Consider the following 20,918-nt stretch of genomic DNA (forward strand, 5'->3'; position numbering starts at 1 on the left):
TCCTCTGTCCTCCCCGGGGGGCTGCCCGGGGGCGGGGCGGGGCCTTACCCCCTGGGAATGGAGGTAGTCCATGGTCTTGGTGATGGTGCACAGCACGTCGCTGGCCTCCCGCTCGGAAAAGTACCTCTGCCGCAGGATACGGTCCAGCAGCTCCCCACCCCGCATCAGCTCCATCACCAGGTACACGAACTTCCCGTCGTCGTAGACCTGGGGGTGGGGCGGGAGAGCACACAGGCCTCAGGGACCTCGCGGTCACCCTCGCGGGCCTGCTGGCCACTGGGAAGGAGGGGCCACGCCGGCAGGGGCAGGGGGCGCGTCAGTGCATAGAGCCTGGAGTCCCAGTACTCCCCTGGGAGCAGACACAAGACTTCTGTAGAAAATGAGCGAGGATTTTCTAGTCATGCCAGACGAGGCTCTTCTTGGGAAAAAAAACAGCTTTAATGATCTGCTGCTGGGCAGGGCATGGGTCAGCAGGGCTGACAGCTGCATGGATGGATTTAGCTGCAGTGAACCCGGGTACTGCCCTGCCTCCGGAAGAGTGATGTTCAGAGACTGACAACGCGGATGCTGGCCCAGCCCCAGGTGGCAGCGTTCTCCAGGGCCGCACTTTTCAAACCTTACCGAGCAGGTTGACAGGCCAGCCGGGACCCAGCAGGTCCGGGGTTGGTGGGGAGCCTGACCCCGGGGGCCCTCTATGCTGCTGTGCCCTGTGCGGGGGACAAGCCCTGGGAGTCCGGGAGGAGACGAGGTAGGAGGGCTGGTCTGCTTTTATTTCAGAAAAGCAGTAGATAAAGAGAGCTTTAGTCATACTAGCGTTAATCTCCTGAACTTAAAAGACAAACCAAACCAACAAGCTCTGGGTCTCTGTCAGGTCGATGGCCCAGCAGAGGGGCCGCCCAAGTGCTGAGAAGAACCAGAGAGAAACGGAGCAAAGCACCTAAATACGGTGACTTTCTAGCTTCCAAGTCAGTGATTTCAGAACAAATCACTAAAACAATCTGGCTGGCATGGAGCTCAATAAAGGATGTAAAGTTCATCTTGTTGTATTTATTTCTGAGTTTATGATCAAATGCTCTACTTTCGAGAATGTGCCCAGGGTGACATCACTCATCCCAAACACAGTCAGAGCTCTTCGGGAGTTTTCAAATTCGCTGATTTCTGTTTGTGGATCTTCGCGTACACACGACAAAGGCAACAGCAAGGGGACTGATCTCGTGCAGGGGAGCTGACTGTGACCCACAGGGATGCAGCTCGGCTTCACTTTAAGCTTTGTTCACACAAGGCCTGTTTCACGCTTTCCTCAGAATTGAATTGGCATTTGGAAGGCCTCTTACTCCAGGCATTTATGGGGCCCAAAGGAAACCTAGGTGGCCCCAGTATTTTGAGGTTTTGGGTTCATGATGCTGGGATCACTCTGGGGTTGGGGAGGAAGACAAGGCTCTCTCCCCTACCTGACCCCAGAGGCCCAGCCCTAGGCCCCTATGGATGCTGCCAGGTGCATCCAACTGGCTCCAGTGTGACTGATCCCTGCTCCCTTCCCCTCTTTCAGGGACAAGGGCCACAGATCGCTCAGTTGGGAAAGCGAAGGGAGTTGGGTGGGGCTCCGGGTCTGGAGTCTCAGAGCTGGAGCCCATCTCATGGGCCCCATGCTCTCCATGACAGTGAGGAAACACACCTGGATTAGAATCCACACCAGCTCTCTCTCCTCTTTCACACGTGCACATTCTGTGATTTGGGAGGAGTGGGGTGCCATCAATGGGGTGTGAATAAACAGCCCGGCAGGTCGGGCTACCCAGCTGCCGGGTGACCCCGAGCTGTCCGGGCAGCAGCCCCTTCCGGCTCCGAGCTCCAGGGTGCCAGGAACAGCTGGTGAGCCAAGCAGCCAGCTTGCACCAAATCAACGGTGGCTTCTGGTGCCAGCCGGAGGGACACAAAGCGCAAGCGACACCACTGTTGCAAGAAGGCGCTTACGTCTTTGAGGGTGATGATGTTGGGGTGCTGGCCGTACCGCAGGAGGATCTCAATCTCTTCCGAGGGGTCCCTTTTACTCTTATCGATGATCTGAAACGAACAGAGGTGGACGTGAGGCTTCCAGCTGGCGCCTGCGGCTGGGACCCTTTCTGCCCCACCTCCCCTCCGGCTCAAGCTCAACCACGATAATCCACAACTGCCTAGTAATTCACAGCAATCCTTGCTTTCCCAATGAGCAGAAGAGACTGACATTAAAAAAAGAGAGCACCTGCCTCCAGACACTAATGTTAAGCTATGACAGGGCTGGATGGAGAAGGGAGGGTTTGGGGACCTCACACAGGCACCACCGGGAACAGAAGGAGCCCTTCTACCACTTGCAGCGCAGGCTCTGGGCTGGCGGCCTGTGCCCCCTGCCCCGGACAAAGCGGGCCTCCGGCTGCTGTGCGTCTCTCTCCCTGTTTGGTGGTCACAGGCCGGCAACAAAGTGAGACCCAGCGTGGTTCTCACCAAGAGACGCCGTGGCGGCGTGCGTGCCGAGGCTGCGCTGTGACTTACAGATACGGACGCTCCTTCTGGCTCCTATCTCCTCCTCCTGGCATGTGTAGCGCAGGTCTTAGGATGGCAGATAAAATCCTCTTACCCCATGAAAACAGATGGCTTCCAATCACAGGGTGTCACGAATGAAAGCCCAGCTGGAAACAGGGGGTCACCTGTTGGTGGATAGTCACTAAAACCTCTGGGGACAGCTTCCTGGGCCCCAGCTCCTGCTTCTTACGGGGATGGAGCTGGCCGGGGAGGGGGCCCCACTCAGGCGAAGGCTACAGCACGTGTGTGAGAAACGACACTCAGAGGAGGAGGATGGTTTTTGTGCATTAGTTTCACCCAAGTTCAAAACATTCGCCATGTGGACGACGTGCAGTCATTTCACTGCTAGAGTGTGAGGGAAGTTCACTTCCACTCTCTATCACGTCCAAGGCTCTGAGCGGAGGCCTGCGTGAAACTCACTTTCTTCTTTAGATGAACTAAATGCTCGGGTGGCACAGGACCCAGTGTTGGAGCTCTGCCCGCCCGACGCCCTGCCGCCCCTTCACTGCAGTGGAAGACGGTCACGGTGCCTGTGCTTCTCTCAGTTTTAAACCCACTGCCAGGCTCTGACGACATCGGCGCCCGGGACCGTAAGCCCCATGACACACGTTGTTCAACAAGGAAAAACCCAAGCTTCCTTTTTTTTTAAAAAATAAACTTATTTATTTTTTGTCTATTTTTGGCTGCATTGGGTCTTTGTTGCTGCGCGCGGGCTTTCTCTAGTTGCGGCGAGCAGGGCTACTCTTCACTGCGGTGCGCGGGCTTCTCATGGCAGTGGCTTCTCTTGTTGTGGAGCATGGGCTCTAGCCACGTGGCTTCAGTAGTTGTGGCATGCGGGCTCAGTAGTTGTCGCTCGTGAGCTCAGTAGTTGCGGCACATGGGCTTAGTTGCTCCGCAGCATGTGGGATCTTCCCGGACCAAGGCTCGAACCCGTGCCCCCTGCATCGGCGAATTCTCAACCACTGCGCCACCAGGGAAGTCCCAGCTTCCTTTCTTGACACAGCTTTCCTCCTTTTGTTACTAAAGTTCTAGCTAGGACACTGGGATTACTTCTGTTATTGATAGAAGCCAACACACAATGCATCCTTCTAGAGATTTTTTTAAAGGCTCATTCAGTGGGTGATGGAGGGGATGCCTTGACATGTGGACGCCTAGGCGGCCATGGGGCAGATCCTTACACTGCCTGGATCACATGTTGACCAACAGGGTTCTAGGACCGTCTCTGCCCCAGCTGCCTGCCGGGCCATTCAATCCCAGCAGCAAGTTCTGTTCAGACCCAGCGCAGTGATCCTGATTGCTGTCAGCAGAGGCTGGCAGTTTTTATCCACAAATCTTTCTCCGGGATGTTTTTGGGAGAAGGGTCAGGAAGAAGTGACACAGAGCAGTGAGGTGTGATGACTGGTCCCTGAGCACAAAGCCCAGGTCTGTGGGGTACAGGAGAGCCGGGGGGAGGGGGGGCGGTTTGAGCACATTGTTCAGACACATCCAGGAAGGAATTTCTCCATGGGGTCCATTTCTTGGGATTGCTACTGTGGGACTGGCTTCTAGTTCAAGCGAGCCCTGGTTAATCGAGTCCCGTATTTTGAGAACAGTATTGTTTTATAATCTTGCTTATGCAGCAAAACCGAGGGAGGCGTTCTCAGCAAACATGTTCACCTGCAAGGCCTCCTCTCTCCATGACGATGCTCAGATGATGCTGACGGACCACAAGCGGGGAGGAACGGTGGATCTGTCCTCACCCGCAGCAGGAGGCCACCCACAGGTCAGCACCCAACGGGGCTGGCAAACCAGACTCTCACGGGGCTGCTGTTTGACAAGCTGTATATTTCCATAGTCCGTGAAGCAAGTCTGGCCCCAACAAAGGATGGCAGACAACGTGATTCTCCTCAGCAGGTGAAGCGGGCAGGTGAGTATCGGTACATCCTTATTCCTGGTGGCTGAAGGCGGGGGCAGGACTGGCCCAGGCTTCACTACATCCACACACTCTCCCCTCTGCCTTTTGGTCTCTGCGTTTCCCCATCTCCCTCTTCCCCATCTCTCTCCAGCACAGGCTCCCCTCCTGGACACTGAATGGCGTGGGGCTTCGAGGTGGACAAGAGGTGGCCTGAGCTCACAGGCCGGCCGAACACCCTCCGGAGACGGGCGTTTCTGCTGACGTGTCGCGAGGATCGATATATTTGACACGAGAGGAGTATGTAAAATTCAACAGATACCCTCTTCTGTTCAATTACTTTAAACAAATGACACAGAGAAAGGACTCCAAGTTTTCCTGCCGGAAAAAATTAAAATTTCCATGCCAATCAGTTTTCCTTCTAAAAATAAGCTCTATTCACGTCAGGCATCTGTCAATTCCATTGCTTTTTCTGGTTGAAAAATTACATACACAGTAGGAAAATGAGCCCAGAAACGCGATGTAATTGTCAACGGTCTGCTGTGAATACAAATTGGGGCTCCTTCTGGAGAGAGCCAGCCCAGCTTCAGCCCTGAGTGTATCAGCCACACTTCACTAAAATTAAGGACTGCATGACACAGACTCTTGTACAATTTCAAGGATCTCGCTTTATTTTCACCTGATTCTATTGCTACTTTAATAACACAAAAATCTGCTCCTGAAAGGACACTCAGCTGTGCTTCCCTCCAGGAAAATGTGGTCACGGCTGGTGACATCCATCCAACCATCCCTGAGTGAGCCTCTCAGAAAAAGACGGAGCCAAACGTGCAAGTGGCGCTTTGAATGAAGAGAAGCGTGTGTCTGCACGTTGGAAGATAAAACAGGCCAACAGGAAAGGCTACAGCGACAGAAAAGCTCCCTTAGCTTCTGATTCTTCAGTGACATTCCCCTTTTTGCTATGGCTTCTGGTTCTGTGATCAGTAAAATCCCTCCATGGCTGGATTGTGAGTTCCCTGAGAACAGGTTTGTTTTTGCCTGGAACCTAGCCCTGCGTCTGCCTCGGAAAAAGCGTTAATAAAAAATTTGTAAAAACGAATGAAAGGAACTGGGTACTGAATAGGGGAGTCCCTGCAGAATGAAATGCATTCTAGAGACAAGAAATGTTCTTTGGAGCAGTCGTACTGCCCACTCGACAATAAAAAAGCCAAAGAAGGGGATGAGGTGATTTCGAATTTGAAGAAAAGCTCCTGATTTATCTCTCTCTCTCTCTCTCTCTCTCTCTCTCTCTTTTCCTTTTTTTTTGGCTGCACCACTCAGCTTGTGGGATCTTAGTTCCTCAAGCAGGCACTGAACCCAGGTCCCGGCAGTGAAAGCGCGGGATCCTAACCACTGGACCACCAGGGAACTTCTGGTATTTTTCTCTCTTAAATAACATTGGTCCTCGACACCACCAAGCACCATGACGGGGGTGTGGAGACAGGAAATGAGCTGCGAAGCATGTCAGGGGTTACAAAAGCCCTAAAGAAGGTACTGAAGGCGAGGACGATTGGGGAGGACCACATCGGCATCAGAGGTCAGCACCCACGCTGGGGAGGGAAGTTCTAGGCTCAGGGAAGAGTGTGTCGCCCTTGCGGGAGAGGGCTGGGGACAGAGGAGGGGCCTGAGGAGCTCCAGAGACGGGGCTGCGAGGCCCTGCTGGCCACGGCAAGGATCTGGGCTCCATGTGAGCGAGACGGAAACCACTGGAGAGGGGGGTTTGTGCAAATGGCAGTGTTTAGAAGTAAATGCACTGCAAATGGCAGTGACAGACCTGATCATGTCAAGCCACAAAGACCTAAAACCGAAGTAAAAATGAAACCTTGTGCAATTTTTGTAAAGTGAGTACAGAACCTTTCATGAAATAAGAATATTATCTTTTCCTTCCAAACACACCTCTCCCCTTTGAATCCTACTCTATCACGGTTACTTTCTGCAGTTCATCGTTGATTCCATTTCAGTCTTATTTTAAATGACAGGTGCATTAATGCCTTGGCATCTATGCAGCATGATGTCATGCTTATTTCAAAGTCCCATACACTTTCACCTCCTACCACTAGCCTCTGGGGCTGGCTATGAAGACAAAGGTGGACCTGAGTTTCACATTAGACTCCTGAGCTATTTTGTCCCATGGAAATAGCTCCGAGAGCTTGTTTGGAGGTTCTAGCAGGGGAGCGCAGCTACTCGTATACCCTTGACCGAAGAACGGTCCTTCTCTATCGGGGAAGGTCGTCCTCTTCGACCGAGCACACAGCTTCGGGAGGGACGCACATGGAGCGGTGAGGGAGGAAGGAGACACCCGCCTAGCCAGCCAGATCAGCCGAGTCAACCCTGGCGATCAATGGGGTGACAGATGTCGCAGCCAGATGGACTTGAGGATATGGGGAGGGGGAAGGGTAAGCTAGGACGAAGTAAGAGAGTGGCATGGACATACGTACACTACCAAATGTAAAATAGAGAGCTAGTGGGAAGCAGCCGCATAGCACAGGGAGATCAGCTCGGTGCTTTGTGACCACCTATAGGGGTGGGATAGGGAGGGTGGGAGGGAGGGAGACGCAAGAGGGAAGAGATATGGGAACATATGTATGTATAACTGATTCACTTTGTTATAAAGCAGAAACTAACACACCATTGTAAAGCAATTATACTCCAATAAAGATGTAAAAAAATTAAAAAAAAATAAAAGAAATAGCTCCGAGATCTTAGAAAGTAGGACACATCTGTTCACTGGGATGTGTCTGAGAGGACATCACGGTTTTTCTCACTCAGCCATCCTAGCCCAAGGCAGATGCACTGGGGGTACAGCCCCAGCAGGTGGAGGGCGTCAGCATCCTGTCCTCTGAGGCCAGATTCTCCCGGTGGAGGATCCCGGGCAGCCTGATGGTGTTTTGCCACAGCAGAAGGGAGGCACCAAGCCTAGTGACCCAGACTCTGAGTGAACCCACACTTACTGAGTCGCTATTCCATGTAGGCACTGCCCTAAAGGTCTTGTTAAGTGGTAGCTAGAACTGGTCTCACTAATTTAGGACCTGTGCATAAATATGCAGCTGAGAGCAAATGCCAAACCAGCAACCTTGTTGCCTGGGAATACACTGGGGTAGGTTGCTTTAAGTATATCGGTTAAGTTGAACTCAGATGCGGTTAATATGATGACAGAATAATTATTGTGCAAAATTAGGTGCTTATAAGACAGACATAAACTTAAAGCAAAACACAATGGTATTTCCAAGAATGTGAGACCCGCTGTATCCCACACCCTTGAGTCTGGAGGCTGACCGTTAAGGGCTGGCACTGCCGTCCCTTCAGAAGGACCGCACTTGGATTCCTGCCCCTGCACAGAGGGTGGGAGCTGCTGTGCTCTTGGTCTATTACCTTCCTGCTGCCAGAACAGTGAGCAGAGGCTCAACAGAGAGGGAAAACCCTACCTCATCTCCGGATACCAGCTGCTGGAACTTATCTACATAAGATACCCCTTTAACTCTATGCTTTCGGCTGGGGTTTCCAACCTCGGCACCCAGACATTTTGGCTGGGTGAGTCTCTGGGGTGTGTGGGCGGGCGTCCTATGCAGGAGGCAGGGCAGCACCCTGGCCTCTGTACACCACACACCAGGAGCGACTCCCACCCCAGGTGTGACAATCAGAAGGTATCCAGACACTGCCAGCGTCCCCGGGGTGGGGGGCAAAATCACCCCGATACGACAGCCTCAGGCAAAGCCCATGTACTCGGGCCACAGGGCTGCAGTCCCCTGGGGACCTGCTCTCTTCCTGGTGCTCTGTACTCAGTGGGGAAGTTCCCGAACCCTCCCTGTAGCTGGATGGAGGCCCCAACGGGATTGTCTCTCAAAATGAAACGGACACTGCTTTCCATCCAAGAATCTGCAGAGCTGGGTTTGCAAACTGTGGTGGCCCAGAGAGGTGATGCTAAACTCTAGTGGCTGATTCTCAATGGGGCTTTTACGGATCCACTCTCAGCCAAGTCACTGAACGGCACCCTTGGTTCCGTGTTATATTCAAGAACACGCTGAGCCATGCAGTTTCTTAGGTCCTCCATCAGTAAGTGGGGTACTGCTGCCCATCAAGATACAGAGTAGAAAAAAGCCCAAACACGTTTCAGCTACGTTCTACCCAGAAGACGCTGGAAAGGGAACAGAACAGTGACCCTGGGTGGGTTACAGCAGTTAGGGCAGCAAACAGGCTCATTCTAAACACTCTTTACCATGGCACTCCTGTCAGCTCTTCCATCTTTGAAGGAAATCTGCCCTCGGATGGATGAACCAACCTGCAGCGAGCGGCTTAAAACGTGCCCCGAAACAGCCCTGGGTCCCGGGGCACTCATCTCACTGGAAAGTCTCTGCTTCTTCCTGTGCTCGGGTAGTTCAAGCATCTTCCAGACTATGAATTATGACCCACCAGAGTCCCGGAGAGGATGAGGGAAAGCCTTGTAACGTCCACCTGCCCAGTTCACCCCGGGAACTTCAAGGCTCGTAAAACAGAAACAGGACGCCTGGCTCGCTCTTTCTCCATCAGTTGCAGCCACAGCTCCTGGCTTTGTTGCCAGAGAGGCCGGGGCTGAAATTCCCCAGAAATTCCCATCGTGGGGTCTGATCTTTGGGCATCGAGTTATAAGCCACTTGCTGACAAAGCTGATTCAGATGGTGTTTTTTTGTGAGAGCTGGATATGGAGACATAAGACACTATTGCCTTTGTCTGGGGATTTATTTTCAGACACCTCCCAGCACCAGGCTGTTTTCTAGAAAGGCATCAGGGTCAGCGAGCTTGCCAAACACTAGACGGGTTTCTTTGCACTCAATGGAAGCCGCAATTGTTTCTAGGACTGCTGCTGGTCACCTGATAAACTGTCTAAAGAAATTCTGCGAGAAATGACACATGCAGAAAGAATTTTAAGATGCCTACGCACGCTTACAAAGTATGTGAAATACATTTAAAGTAAAATGAAATTCTCTCGTCTGAGGCAGGACGAGGGTCTCCTCTCCATCACTGGCTCGTCTGGGTACGGGAACGGCATCACCCGAGCTCCCCTACAAACTCTCCCAAGGACAGGAAAAAATAAAATTCCTCAACGATCCAAATCCCAAAATACATCAGGCCCACATGCCAGTGGCTCCCGTGCAGTCTCAAGCCCCCTCTCCCAGGAATTTTAAATAGTGCGATGTTTCCTTCCGTCACCCACGCCTCAGCGTGTTTGAGACACTGGGCAGGCTGATGACCATGGACCCAAAGGACCCACACACTGAGCCTTCCTCCAATGTAAACATTATTTTTTGTTTGAGCAATTCAAGATCAACTTGCCAAAAAGTCTCAAATTCCCAACCCAAAAGTAAACCAATGGGCCTGCGTTTTTGGGGGCTGGTGACTTTTTGGACAGGGCAGAGCATTTTCTCAGGGCCAGAAGCACCGGGCAGACATCCCAGTGGATACGAGGGTGTATCTGCTTCCACAGAGCGGCCATGAGCTGTGGGTGAGGTGGAACGAGGTCATCGCTTCATCGTCACTGTTTTGAACAATTTTCTCAGAGCTTAGGAAAATCACAACGGACGGAATGACTCCTCTTACACGGCTGCCTGCTGGACAGGCTCCATCTGTCCCCAAAAGTTCTTTGAAGAGCAGGGTAGTGTCATATGCTCCAGATGAGTTTGGGATAAGCCAGGATGGTCTGGTCACCATGACACCACCGGCGGGACCTGGGTCCTCAAGCGCCTCCAGGTCAGCTGAGTGGGTGACTGGTGGACAGACCAGCTCTCACTCCCTTGGAGGGAGAATGTACAACTTATGCTTTTTACAAAAATTAGATTATGACTTTAGCAGAATGCTTCAGCTTTTACGCACCAGGAAACGCAAGAAACTGGTAACTTGGATTTCCAGATCAAATATTTAATTTAGCAACGATTACAGAAGCCGACGGCAGGATGGAGAGAGTGCCAAACTGGGCTGTAGTTGTTATTCTTTTCTTATGTATTAATTTATTTATTAGGCTGCACTGGGTCTTAGTAGCAGCACGTGGGATCTTAGTTTTGGCATGCGGGCTTCGTGGCGGCATGCATGCGGGATCTAGTTCCCCGACCAGGTATCAAATCCGGGCCCCCTGCATTGGGAGCACAGAGTTTTACCCACTGGGTTAGAGAAGTTCCTTGTTACTGCTTTCTGTTCTTGATGATTCAGGGTAAAACTACCAGCTCTCTCCTTAAGGTTTTGCAAATATTACAAAATATTCGATTCTATTTATTTCTTTGATGTAAGTTTTGGTGACTGTAGCTTCCTTTCCCTTCTCCTTTCCTCCTTCCCCCACTCCCTCCTTTTCCCCTCCCTCCCCAAATGTTCTGCCTGGCCCCCAACTCTATATTTTCCAAAATGCTGAGTGCCCAGAGCTTTTGTTCCAGCGTGTTTTATGTAGAAAGTTACTAAAGGTGGTCAGTACCTACACGTCGGCTGGAGCAGAACATATTCATGATTTGCAAAATAGTTTTTTAATGGGTGACCTAATATCAAAGTTAACGGAACGGCCCCGCATCAGAGCTTAGAAGAGGCCGAGGGAGAGTGTCTGCGAGGCTGGGCGTGCCCACCGGGGCCTGGGGCCTGGGCAGCTGCAGATGCGGCCGCCGCATGCCCCACTCTTACCTTCACGGCGTACTCGGCGTCTGTGGCCATGTGCACACAGCGCTTGCATACGGAGTAGGCGCCCACCCCGATGTCCTCCTTGACCTCATAGCCATCGGTGAAGCGGGTGTTGTTCCCGTGTAACTGCTGCAGAGAGAGCGGGCGGGCAGAGAGCGCGATCAGGGGCCTCTCGTGCAAGGGCACCGAGTGTGGTGCAAAGGAGGCTTCAACCCTTGCACGTGGGGACACGGAGGCCAGGAGGTGGTGGCGTCCTCGGACCACAGTCACGGAGCTAGCTGGCCGTGGTTCCAGATCTCAACCCAGCTTCCCCATCTGTCGGGTCAGGACCCTGTTCTCAGACACCCAGCACCCTGTGTTGGCTGACCTGCCTGCTTCCCCACAAAGGTCCAAGAGAGGTGAGAGGTCAGACGTCCCTGAGACAGGGTGCAGCTCTGATGCTGGTGTCCAGAGCAGTGTCCGGATGCCGACGTCTGACTGGGAATCTGACCCCGACGCCCCCTCGCCACCCTCACCCTACTGACTAAGGGCGCAGAGAGCGTCACCCATTACAGTGGACGCTGCCACAGCAAGTGTCCACTCTAAACATGCCGTGTCTCCACGGAGGCCCTTGGGGAGAGAAACATGGAAGTCCAAAGCCATCCGCTGTGCCCTGCCTCGGCTCTTCAAGGAAACGTGGTCATGATCCCTTCTGAGATTCTCTACGTCTGCTCGCATTTATACGGTGGGAAACTCCTTATAAAAACAGCACCTTCACTGAGCCCCGAAGACTACATTTCGAGATGGGGATTGGTGCCCACAAACCCAGCCACTCTCTCGCGGTGCTGGCTCGACTGTGCACAGCAGAGACCCCCAAGCGTGAGCCCTGCTGGGTCTCCAGCCACAGCCACACCACGATGACATCCTTCTCAGGACTCTTTCTGTCTTGAGGACGAACGTGAAGCACGGCTCAGATCACCATCTCAATGACCCCGGGGAGGCGGGGGGGAGGAGTTCACAAAGGAAATGCACCCCAACTCGGCTGAGACAGCTCTCAGTCCACGCGTCGCCTCAGTGCGGCCACCTCCTTGCCCCAACCTGCCAGGGGCGAGCGGAGTCGGGCTCTACGGGATGCCCTGCACCACGGGGGGCTGATTACCTGCACGATGGGGTGAACCGCGGCTTTGTGCAGATCTTGCTGCGAGGGCTCCTGCGCCAGGCTGGAGGCCACAAAACTGAATCCTCTAAACAGATGATGAGCGTTGGCACTGGGGGGGACGCCAGGTGAGTCTGCAGGAAACAACCAGAGAGTCAACAGCCACGACGTGGTGAGGTAACCCTGTGGGTGTGTGATGTGTGCGCGTGTGTGTGGTGTGTGTGTGCATGTGCATGCACGCACATGTGAATCTCTGTGATGTGTGCATGTGTGTGTGTGTCAGGTGTGAGGTGTGCGTATGTGCATGTGCGTCAGGTGTGTAAGGTGTGCATGTGTGTGAGGTGTGTGCATGCGTGTCAGGTGTGTGTGCATGTGTGTGTCAGATGTATGTGTCAGGTGTGTGAGGTGTGCATGTGTGTTAGGTGTGTGTATGTGTGCGTGGTGTGTTTGGTGTGTGCGCATGTGTATGTGTCAGGTGTGAGGTGTGTGTATGTGCATGTGTGTGCATATGTGTCAGGTGTCTGTGCATGTGTGTGTCAGATGTATGTGTCAGGTGTGTATGTGTCAGGTTGTGCACATGTGTTCGGTGTGTGTCAGGTGTGTGTGTCAGGTGTGAGGTGTGTATGTGTGTGTCAGGTCGTGCACACGTGTGTTTGGTGTGTGAGGTGTGTCAGATGTGTGTATGTGTCAGGTGTGAGGTGTGTGTGTCAGATGTGTGTGTCAGGTGTGAGGTGTGTATGTGTCAGGTTGTGCACATGTGTTCGGTGTATGTGCCAGGTGTGAGGCGTGTGTCAGGTTGTGCACGTGTTCGGTGTGTGTGTCAGGTGTGCGCGCACGTGTTTGGTGTGTGTCAGGTGTGAGGTGTGTGTCAGATGTGTGTATGTGTCAGGTGTGAGGTGTGTGTCAGGTGTGAGGTGTATGTGTGTCAGATGTGTGTATATGTCAGATGTGAGGTGTGTGTGTGTCAGATATGTGTGTCAGGTGTGAGGTGTATGTGTGTCAGGTTGTGCACGTGTGTGTCAGGTGCGTGCGCACACATGTGTTTGGTGTGTGTGTCAGGTGTCAGGTGTGTGTATGTGCATGTGTCAGGTGTGTGTCAGATGTGTGTATGTGTCAGGTATGAGGTGTGTGTGCATGTGTCAGGTGTGTGCATGTGCGTGTGTCAGATGTATGTGTCAGGTTGTGCACGTGTGTTCGGTGTCAGGCGTGTGCACACGTGTGTGTCTGGTGTGTGTGTGTCAGGTGCGAGGTGTGTATGTGTCAGGTTGTGCACGTGTGTTCGGTGTCAGGCGTGTGCGCACGTGTGTTCGGTGTGTCAGCTGTGAGGTGTGTGTGTGTGTGTGTGTGGTGAGTGTGTGTGTTGGAGAATGAGATGACACGGAGCTTACACAGAGGCTGAACCATATGAAACCACACTTTAATCTGGGTGGTGCCAGTGGTTTGATACACGGCAAAAATACCCAGCACAAACACTTGAGGGTAATCATTGATCATCACCTACTAGATGTTCATCCTCAGTGGCAACCCTCTACCCTGCGCACTCCAGACCGAGCCCAGAGCCACCAGCAGCCTCGGGGTGAGCTGTCACTCCTGGGCCAGGGCAGAGGAGGCCACCCTCTGAGTTTCTCAGGCCAGCAGGAACCAGGCACAGGGACGCAGGCCCGGGCACTGGTGACTCTTCTGTCCCCCCTGCCCCAGGCCTGAGGAGCTCGAGGGCAGCACGCAGGGTGCTCTGCTCCCAGGGAGCCTCAGGGAGCCCTTCAATCGTGACCCCTCTAAGCTCTGTCGATTTGTTTGAAGGCTTGACTGCTGTTGAGATGGGTCCCAGTTCAAGTTTATCATTAAGGAAAACAAAAGGATAAGAGATTGGTGGAGAGAAAATATTTGCATCATATACAACAGACAAGGGACCAAACTCTCTACTATGCAAAGAGCTCCCAGAGATCAATGAGAAAAAAGGAACATGCCCAGAAGAAAAATGGGGGCAGGACTCAGATACCGACTGCTCTCCTACCTGAGAAGGTGCTCAGTCCCTCTAATGGGGGCCCGTACACATTTAACTGGGGTAACACTTTGCCTAACAAATTAGCAAAATGTAAAGTAACCAGCTGCACGTAGGTTTGGCTGCGGCTGGACATTGCAGTGGTAGGTGGGAGCCTAAGCTGCCATAATCTTTGCAAGGTAAAAGTGGAGTTATCTACCAAAGTATAAAATACACCTGTCTTTTGAAGAGCAACTCGACTTCTATGAACTTATCTGACAGAATTACTTTCTTTTTTTTTTTTTTATTTTATTTTATTTTATTTTTATTTTTTTTTAACATCTTTATTGGGGTATAATTGCTTTACAATGGTGTGTTAGTTTCTGCTTTATAACAGAGTGAGTCAGTTATACATATATATATATGTATGACAGAATTACTTTCAAAAGTGCTTAGAAATAAACGTAGAAAATGTTTGTCTTGGTGTAGATATATACTGATACAATGGCATATTACTCAGCCTTTAAAAAGAATAAAATAGTGCCATTTGCAGCTACACGGTGGACCTAGAGATTATTATACTAAGCAAAGTAAGTCAGAAAGAGAAAGACAAATACCATATGGTATCACCTGTATGTGGAATCTAAGATACGACACAAATGAACCTATCTACACAACAGAAACAGACTCACAGACATAGAGAACAGACTTACTGTTGCCAAGGGGAAGGGGGGGGTGGGGAACAGAATTACTGGGAGTTTGGGGTCGGCAGATGCAAACTATAATACGTAGAATGGATAAACAACAAGGTCCCACTGTATAGCACAGGGAACTATATTCAATATCCTGTGATAAACCATGATGGAAAAGAATATGAAAAAGAAAATATATGTATGTATAGCTGAGTAACTTTGCTGTACAGCAGAAATTAACACAACATTGTAAATCAACTATACGTCAATAAAATTTAAAAACAAACAAAATATGATCTTTAAAAACTCTAAAAAAAGAGAAAAAAATGTTTGTCTTAGCAATATTTGTAATAGCAAAACAAACAAACAAACAAACAAAAACTGGAGACAACCTAAATATTCACCACTGAGGAAACCATGCACAAGACCAACAACGTTCATGCGTGCAGGTAACACTAGTTAAGACTACGATACCCGGGATGAGACAAGGCTGTGTGAACTGACACAATAGTCTGTCAAGTCAAAAAAGAGAAAACAAGCTGTAGAACGTACACACTGTAGGAAAAAAAATTTTTTTTAATTTTTGAAAACTTTTTTTTAACATCTTTATTGGAGTGTAATTGCTTTACAATGGTGTGTTAGTTTCTGCTGTATAACAAAGTGAAATCAGCTATATATGTACTAAAACACATTACAATAAACTCATAAGCAATATATAACAATATGATAACATAAATTCTATCACTTAGGCATTTTATATATATATATATAAATCTATAATAATACATAAAGTATATATAACGTGGATTTAAATTTTTCTTACAACGTACATATGTAAGATTTAAATCCATATTATATAGAAAACTCCGGCGAGTGGGACTGGAAAGGCCACAGGAGTGGGTGTTTGCTTTTCTACTTTTTACCTTTTTACTTGGTCTTGATACGTCACTTTGATGTGGAAACAATACACTAAAGCTTTCATGGTGGAGCAGGTGGCTGGGGGCTTGGAGGGGTGAGCTGTTGCAGAGAACGTGGGTTTTATTCCTGAGCATTTTATTTTGAGGGAAAGGCGACTGGGGCGCCCTTCCACACCTGGGAGCTACACCACGAGCTGCGTGATGTGGGAGCTCTCCTTGCAGATAAGCGGCCGACCCGGTGGCCCACACGGCTCTTCCAGGGAGACCTTGCCAGGTGACAGGAGGCTTCACGTGCCTGGACCACCGCACCTTCAGCACCTTGGACCACGAGGGAGAGGACTCGGGTCTCAGCCCCGTACCTGTTACCTCGCAAAGAGCTCCAGAGTCACCCCGGAGTTAATGAGATCAGAGCTGACTGTGTTTGGAAATAAGCTGCTAGGCTAGAGAAGCTTAATTAAAAAGCATAAGGCTCGGCTGAGCCATTTTTAGAATTTGGAAATGATGCACCGCAAGACAGCAGAGGCAGCAAGTGTGCTCTGAAGATGCTGGGCTTTGCTCCCAGGCTGGCTTTGCACTTTGCCTTGCTTTGCCCTGCAGAGAACCCTGGCTTTGAGGTCTGCCTGCTCTTAAAAATCCCCCAGGCTACTGTGTCCTGCCCTAGGTCTGCACCAAGCACAGGGATATAGCATCGATTCAGCCACCGTCAAGCCCCGAGGTGCAGGTTTTAGATGGAAGAACTGGAGCCCATCCCAGGAACTAGTGTGAGCTGTGCATAGGTTGAGGGCCGAGTGCATGGAGGCTCAGTTACAGCACCTGGGAGTGTGCGCGTGGTGGGGAGGTACCGTCCGGTGAACTTGAACTGATACACCTTCCCTAGAGAATGGAAAGTCTGTAGATCAAATAAGCAAGGACTTTCAACCACCAAGGAGGCGTGGAGCCCAGGGCCACGCCTTCTGTGCCCGGGCTGCCTCTCCCGGCTCAGACCAAGAGATCAGCTGAGGTTCACGAGAGGTTGTCACAGCCAACATTGGGTCCGTGTAGCTAGATGGTGACCACGTGGTAGGTGGTATCAATGGCATTTAACACGCTTTATAACTGGCTAGGGAACGCCGATTCTTAGCTCAGTACTGAGAGAAGAGCAAAGATGTGAGTTGGATGAAAGGAAGTTTAAAGCTGAGTACAGTCAACCTTCATTGATCCTAGGAGTGATTTCTGACTCGTGCAAGACGTTTCTGGGTCTTTAAATCTTAGAGTGGCTTCTCCCACCGGTCAGCAGGCTCTGATGGGCAGCTGGTGTGTCTTCAGGGAATATCCACCAGCTTTAGCATCGGTTTAAGTTAAAAAAGAAAGACTTTAAGGCCACTACAAAAAATTCCGACAGTGCAGCATCCGAGTCTAACGCAGGATGTGGATTATCCGCTGTTTCAGAATCACATCACCTCTGCTGCCCTTTAAGAGCCGTGCGCTCCGCTCGTGTGCTTAGAAAATTCTACTCTCTTATAAATATAGAGAGAATGATTTTTCTGTGTCTCGGCACTTCAATTACTACCTCCTCAAAGGCAAACTGTGTCCTGCAATAAGTTGACTTTAAGTACAATTGATTGGAGAAATCCAAATAACAAGGAGTAAAAAAGCCATTTCTGGACGTCATTAAAACGCATTGTGTCTAATTACGTTTTCCTTCGGCTAATAATAAAATAAATTTGAATTCTCTGTGCACAAAAGGTTCATGAGGTGCTAAAAAAAAAGCCTGCTAACCACACAGGCCGACTAGGTCGGAGTTTAAATTCTTCACAGATAACACAAAAAGCATGTAAAGGTGAACAATTTCGAGTTGACTGTATGAGCATTTTCTTGTCAGGCAGCACAAACATGGTCTTTATTTCAGTATTTTAAGCACAGAGTTCCGAATGACGGAAACCCTCGGTGAAACAGTGCACATTTCATTAAGGACCGGGAGGTCATGTGGGTGGTGGTCACAGGCAGTGTCCTTTGTCAGGGTTAATCGTTTCTGTGTTCCTTTACATTCAGGTAAACCACAGGAGGAGAAAGAAAGCGACCTGCTCAGGTGAGCTGTGGGCACACCCGGGATGGAATCCCCAATCCTTCCCCATCTTTCCAAACTCTGAAGCTAAAAAGTAATCCGATTCTGTGAAGTGGTCAATTTTGTCAACAGAAAGGACTGACTCCAACACCCGAGGACTTTCTGAGGCCGTTGAGAACTGGAGAAACATGGGACCGTCTCTACTGGAGAGGACAGACCTAGATCTCCACCTTCTCGGCAGCCACGGTACATCTCGCAGCAGCGATTACCCCAGACTGTGACAGCAGGCATCACTCTAGCTCTGTCCCTGAGGACGGTCTTAGTTTTATGTGGGGGCTGCACGAGGACCCGAAAGAAATGACTGAGCGTCTGCGTCCCGACTCCCTCATTGATAGCTCCCAGCATTTGCTTCTTTCTTGGTCCTGGAGCCCCTGCTGCGTGGGTCAGGAGATGCCCTGGGACCACCAGCGGCCCCATGGATGCCCCCAACCCTCTGTGTTTGCACAGAGCTCACACCCCTAATGTGCCCGCCCCCGGCGTGCGGGACACAGGCTCTCACCAACAGCTTAAACCAGAGAGCGCCCAGTGGATTCTCTGTTGCAACTTTATCTACTTGATATTTTCTACCTGACCATCTATTTGTTTCATGATCCTTTTTTAATCACAGAAAATTTTAGTTGCAATAACAGTGAGAAAAGCATGGGAACCCCCCATGGGCACATCACACAGCCCCAAGAGCTACCAACTGGCTGAACTTTTCCCACCCTTATCTCCAGAAGGGGCATGTTAATTTGTGTTTTAGACAAGATCACCATACCTTCACTGGGGTGAACTGAACCGTGCCCCACAAAATTCACGTGTTGAAGCCCAATGTGGCTGTATTTGGAGAAGGAGTCTTGCGGAGGGCAGTTAAGGTTAAATGAGGTGATGAGGGTGGGACTCTGATTCAGCAAGATTGATGTCTTTACAAGAAGAAGGGACCCCAGGGACTTCTCTCCCCCTCGAGCACAGAGTAAGGCCATGTGAAGACACAGAGAAGGAGGCCGTCTGCAAGCCCAGAAGAGAGCTCTCACGGGAAACCAAGATAAATTTCTCTAGTTGAAGCCGTCCAGTCTGTGGTATTTTGTTATGGCCACCTGGGTAGACTAGGACAATTACCATATCTAAAAAAGGTTAATATTAATTGATCCATATCACAAAATGAAAATTTTAAAGGGAGCTGACCAGTTCTGATTGAATTTGGTAGACCTTAGGAGTAATTTAAGACGTATCATAGAGGCTAAATACACAAGTCCATCTGCTGTGCCGAGATACAGTAGCTGATGCAACTTTTCAAACAGGTGTTTGTTTTTTTGTATGAATAAGAACAATAGTCCACACATTAACAGACTTAACCGACAGGCTCCCTCTTCCCATAAAACCTCCCTAATTAAACAAGAGATTTTCATTGTCTTGAGGTTCTTTTCTCGAGCTTGCCCAGGTGTGTCCCTCTGACAGGTGGTCACTGGATTGACAACTTAGGCCCAGAGGCAGCATGAGGTGGGTGGGGGATACAGAACACCTGGGAAATTTCCCAGCTGGGTGTTACCTGGGGGCTAACTGATAAGTGGTTCTATCACAGTAAGTCTTTACTATGAGCAGAGAAACAAGAACGTCAAACAGAACTGAGGACTATATCCCATGGAAGTGCCCTTGAACATGGCGCTCTCTGGCTCCTGGATGCCTTAAACCAGAGAGCACCCAGTGGATTCTCTGTTGCAACTTTATCTACTTGATATCTACCTAGCCAGGCTGGAGGACCCGCCATGGGAAAGACACACCCCCGCCCCCATCTCCCTGCCTGCACACACCTGTGGGCGTCCTCGCCGTGAACTCGGGGTCGAAGTGGAAGGTGTCCTCTGGCCTGCCCACCGCCGGCTTGAAGGGCGGCTTGATCTCCTTCCTGTACAGCTTCTGCGTGGACAGCAAGACAGGGCGCTGAGGGCCAGCAGGGAGAATGCGGGCGGGAAACCCACCCGTGCCACCTGCCAATCAGGTGCCAGCACACGGCAGCCCCTCCCAGAGCTCTGACACGTTTAGTAACACACATAAAATATGATATATATTGTATACGACATAGAATATAGTTACATAGTTTATAAAGAGACATAAAAGCCATAGTTCGAGGGAAAAGGGTTTGGGGACATCTAAGTATTCTTGATTTTAGGGCAAATGGTTTTCAACCTCTTTTGGGCAGCAGAAGCTTCTTCAAGTAACAGCTGACAGGACAGCTACGCCCTGCCCCACCCCCAGGTAACAGCAGGAAGAGCCCTGCTCCTTGGCAAGTGCTTCCCGCCCCGGCGACCTCGGAGCCAGCACCCGGGACCCTGCTCTGCGGGAACACAGACCCCATCCAGGTCCTTCCTCACCCACACCCCAATGTCTGTGCACCTCCCTGGGGCACCTACTCCGGCTGCCACCAAATCTGGGCGTCCAGACCCCTCTGCTCAAGTCGAGGGGCTGCGTCGGGCTTTTGGGTTTAGTTACACATTTGTGCGCACTTTAAGGGCCTGACGAGCACCAGACAGAGAACTGGCCTCATGTGGCGCTGCCTTTGGTGGGATGCAGAGGCCACACCCTCACGCACACTGTTCCAAGCCTCGCAGACCCAGCAAGGACCCCTTCTGCTGGAAGGGGTCCTGATCCAGGACTGTTTCCCGGCTGGAAACACCAGGCTCAGGCACTTTTCGGAGCTCCTGTTTCACCAGGTCTGGACTCAGGACCGCCCCCCCCCGCCCCCCGCCGGTCGGGGGAGTCTGGAAATGGAGCCAGTGACTTGTGGAGATCCGCTCTCAGTCTTTCAATAACACAGTAAAGCAGATTTTGTCACCCGAGTTTCCAGACGAGGAAATAGGCTAAGATTAGGTAAGACCCCCACCAGCGTCAAGGGCGACGAAGGGGCAGATGGGAGGAGGGCCTGGGTCTCCAGACTCTTCCCATCCCAGCGGAGACCCTGCCCAGAGCACACCCTTCCAGAGGCGCCGTCAAACAGCT

At 50.9% G+C, this 20,918-nt stretch overlaps 1 protein-coding gene across 3 annotated transcripts in view; it reads right to left on the bottom strand.

Annotated features, from left to right (window-relative positions):
• RPS6KA2 (ribosomal protein S6 kinase A2) overlaps positions 1-20,918 on the bottom strand; it is a 369,352-nt gene that overhangs the window by 11,789 nt on the left and 336,645 nt on the right. For all 3 annotated transcript variants that reach the window (XM_007445912.1, XM_007445913.1, XM_007445911.1), the window contains 5 exons: positions 19,736-19,838; positions 12,255-12,385; positions 11,120-11,245; positions 1,972-2,061; positions 49-207 (listed from right to left, as the gene is read on the bottom strand). In XM_007445912.1, coding sequence (XP_007445974.1) covers positions 49-207; positions 1,972-2,061; positions 11,120-11,245; positions 12,255-12,385; positions 19,736-19,838 — 609 coding nt within the window. The remainder of the gene's footprint in view (positions 1-48; positions 208-1,971; positions 2,062-11,119; positions 11,246-12,254; positions 12,386-19,735; positions 19,839-20,918) is intronic.

This window comes from Lipotes vexillifer, unplaced genomic scaffold (assembly GCF_000442215.2).
Source record: "Lipotes vexillifer unplaced genomic scaffold, Lipotes_vexillifer_v1.1 scaffold459, whole genome shotgun sequence".
Taxonomy (NCBI): domain Eukaryota; kingdom Metazoa; phylum Chordata; class Mammalia; order Artiodactyla; family Lipotidae; genus Lipotes; species Lipotes vexillifer.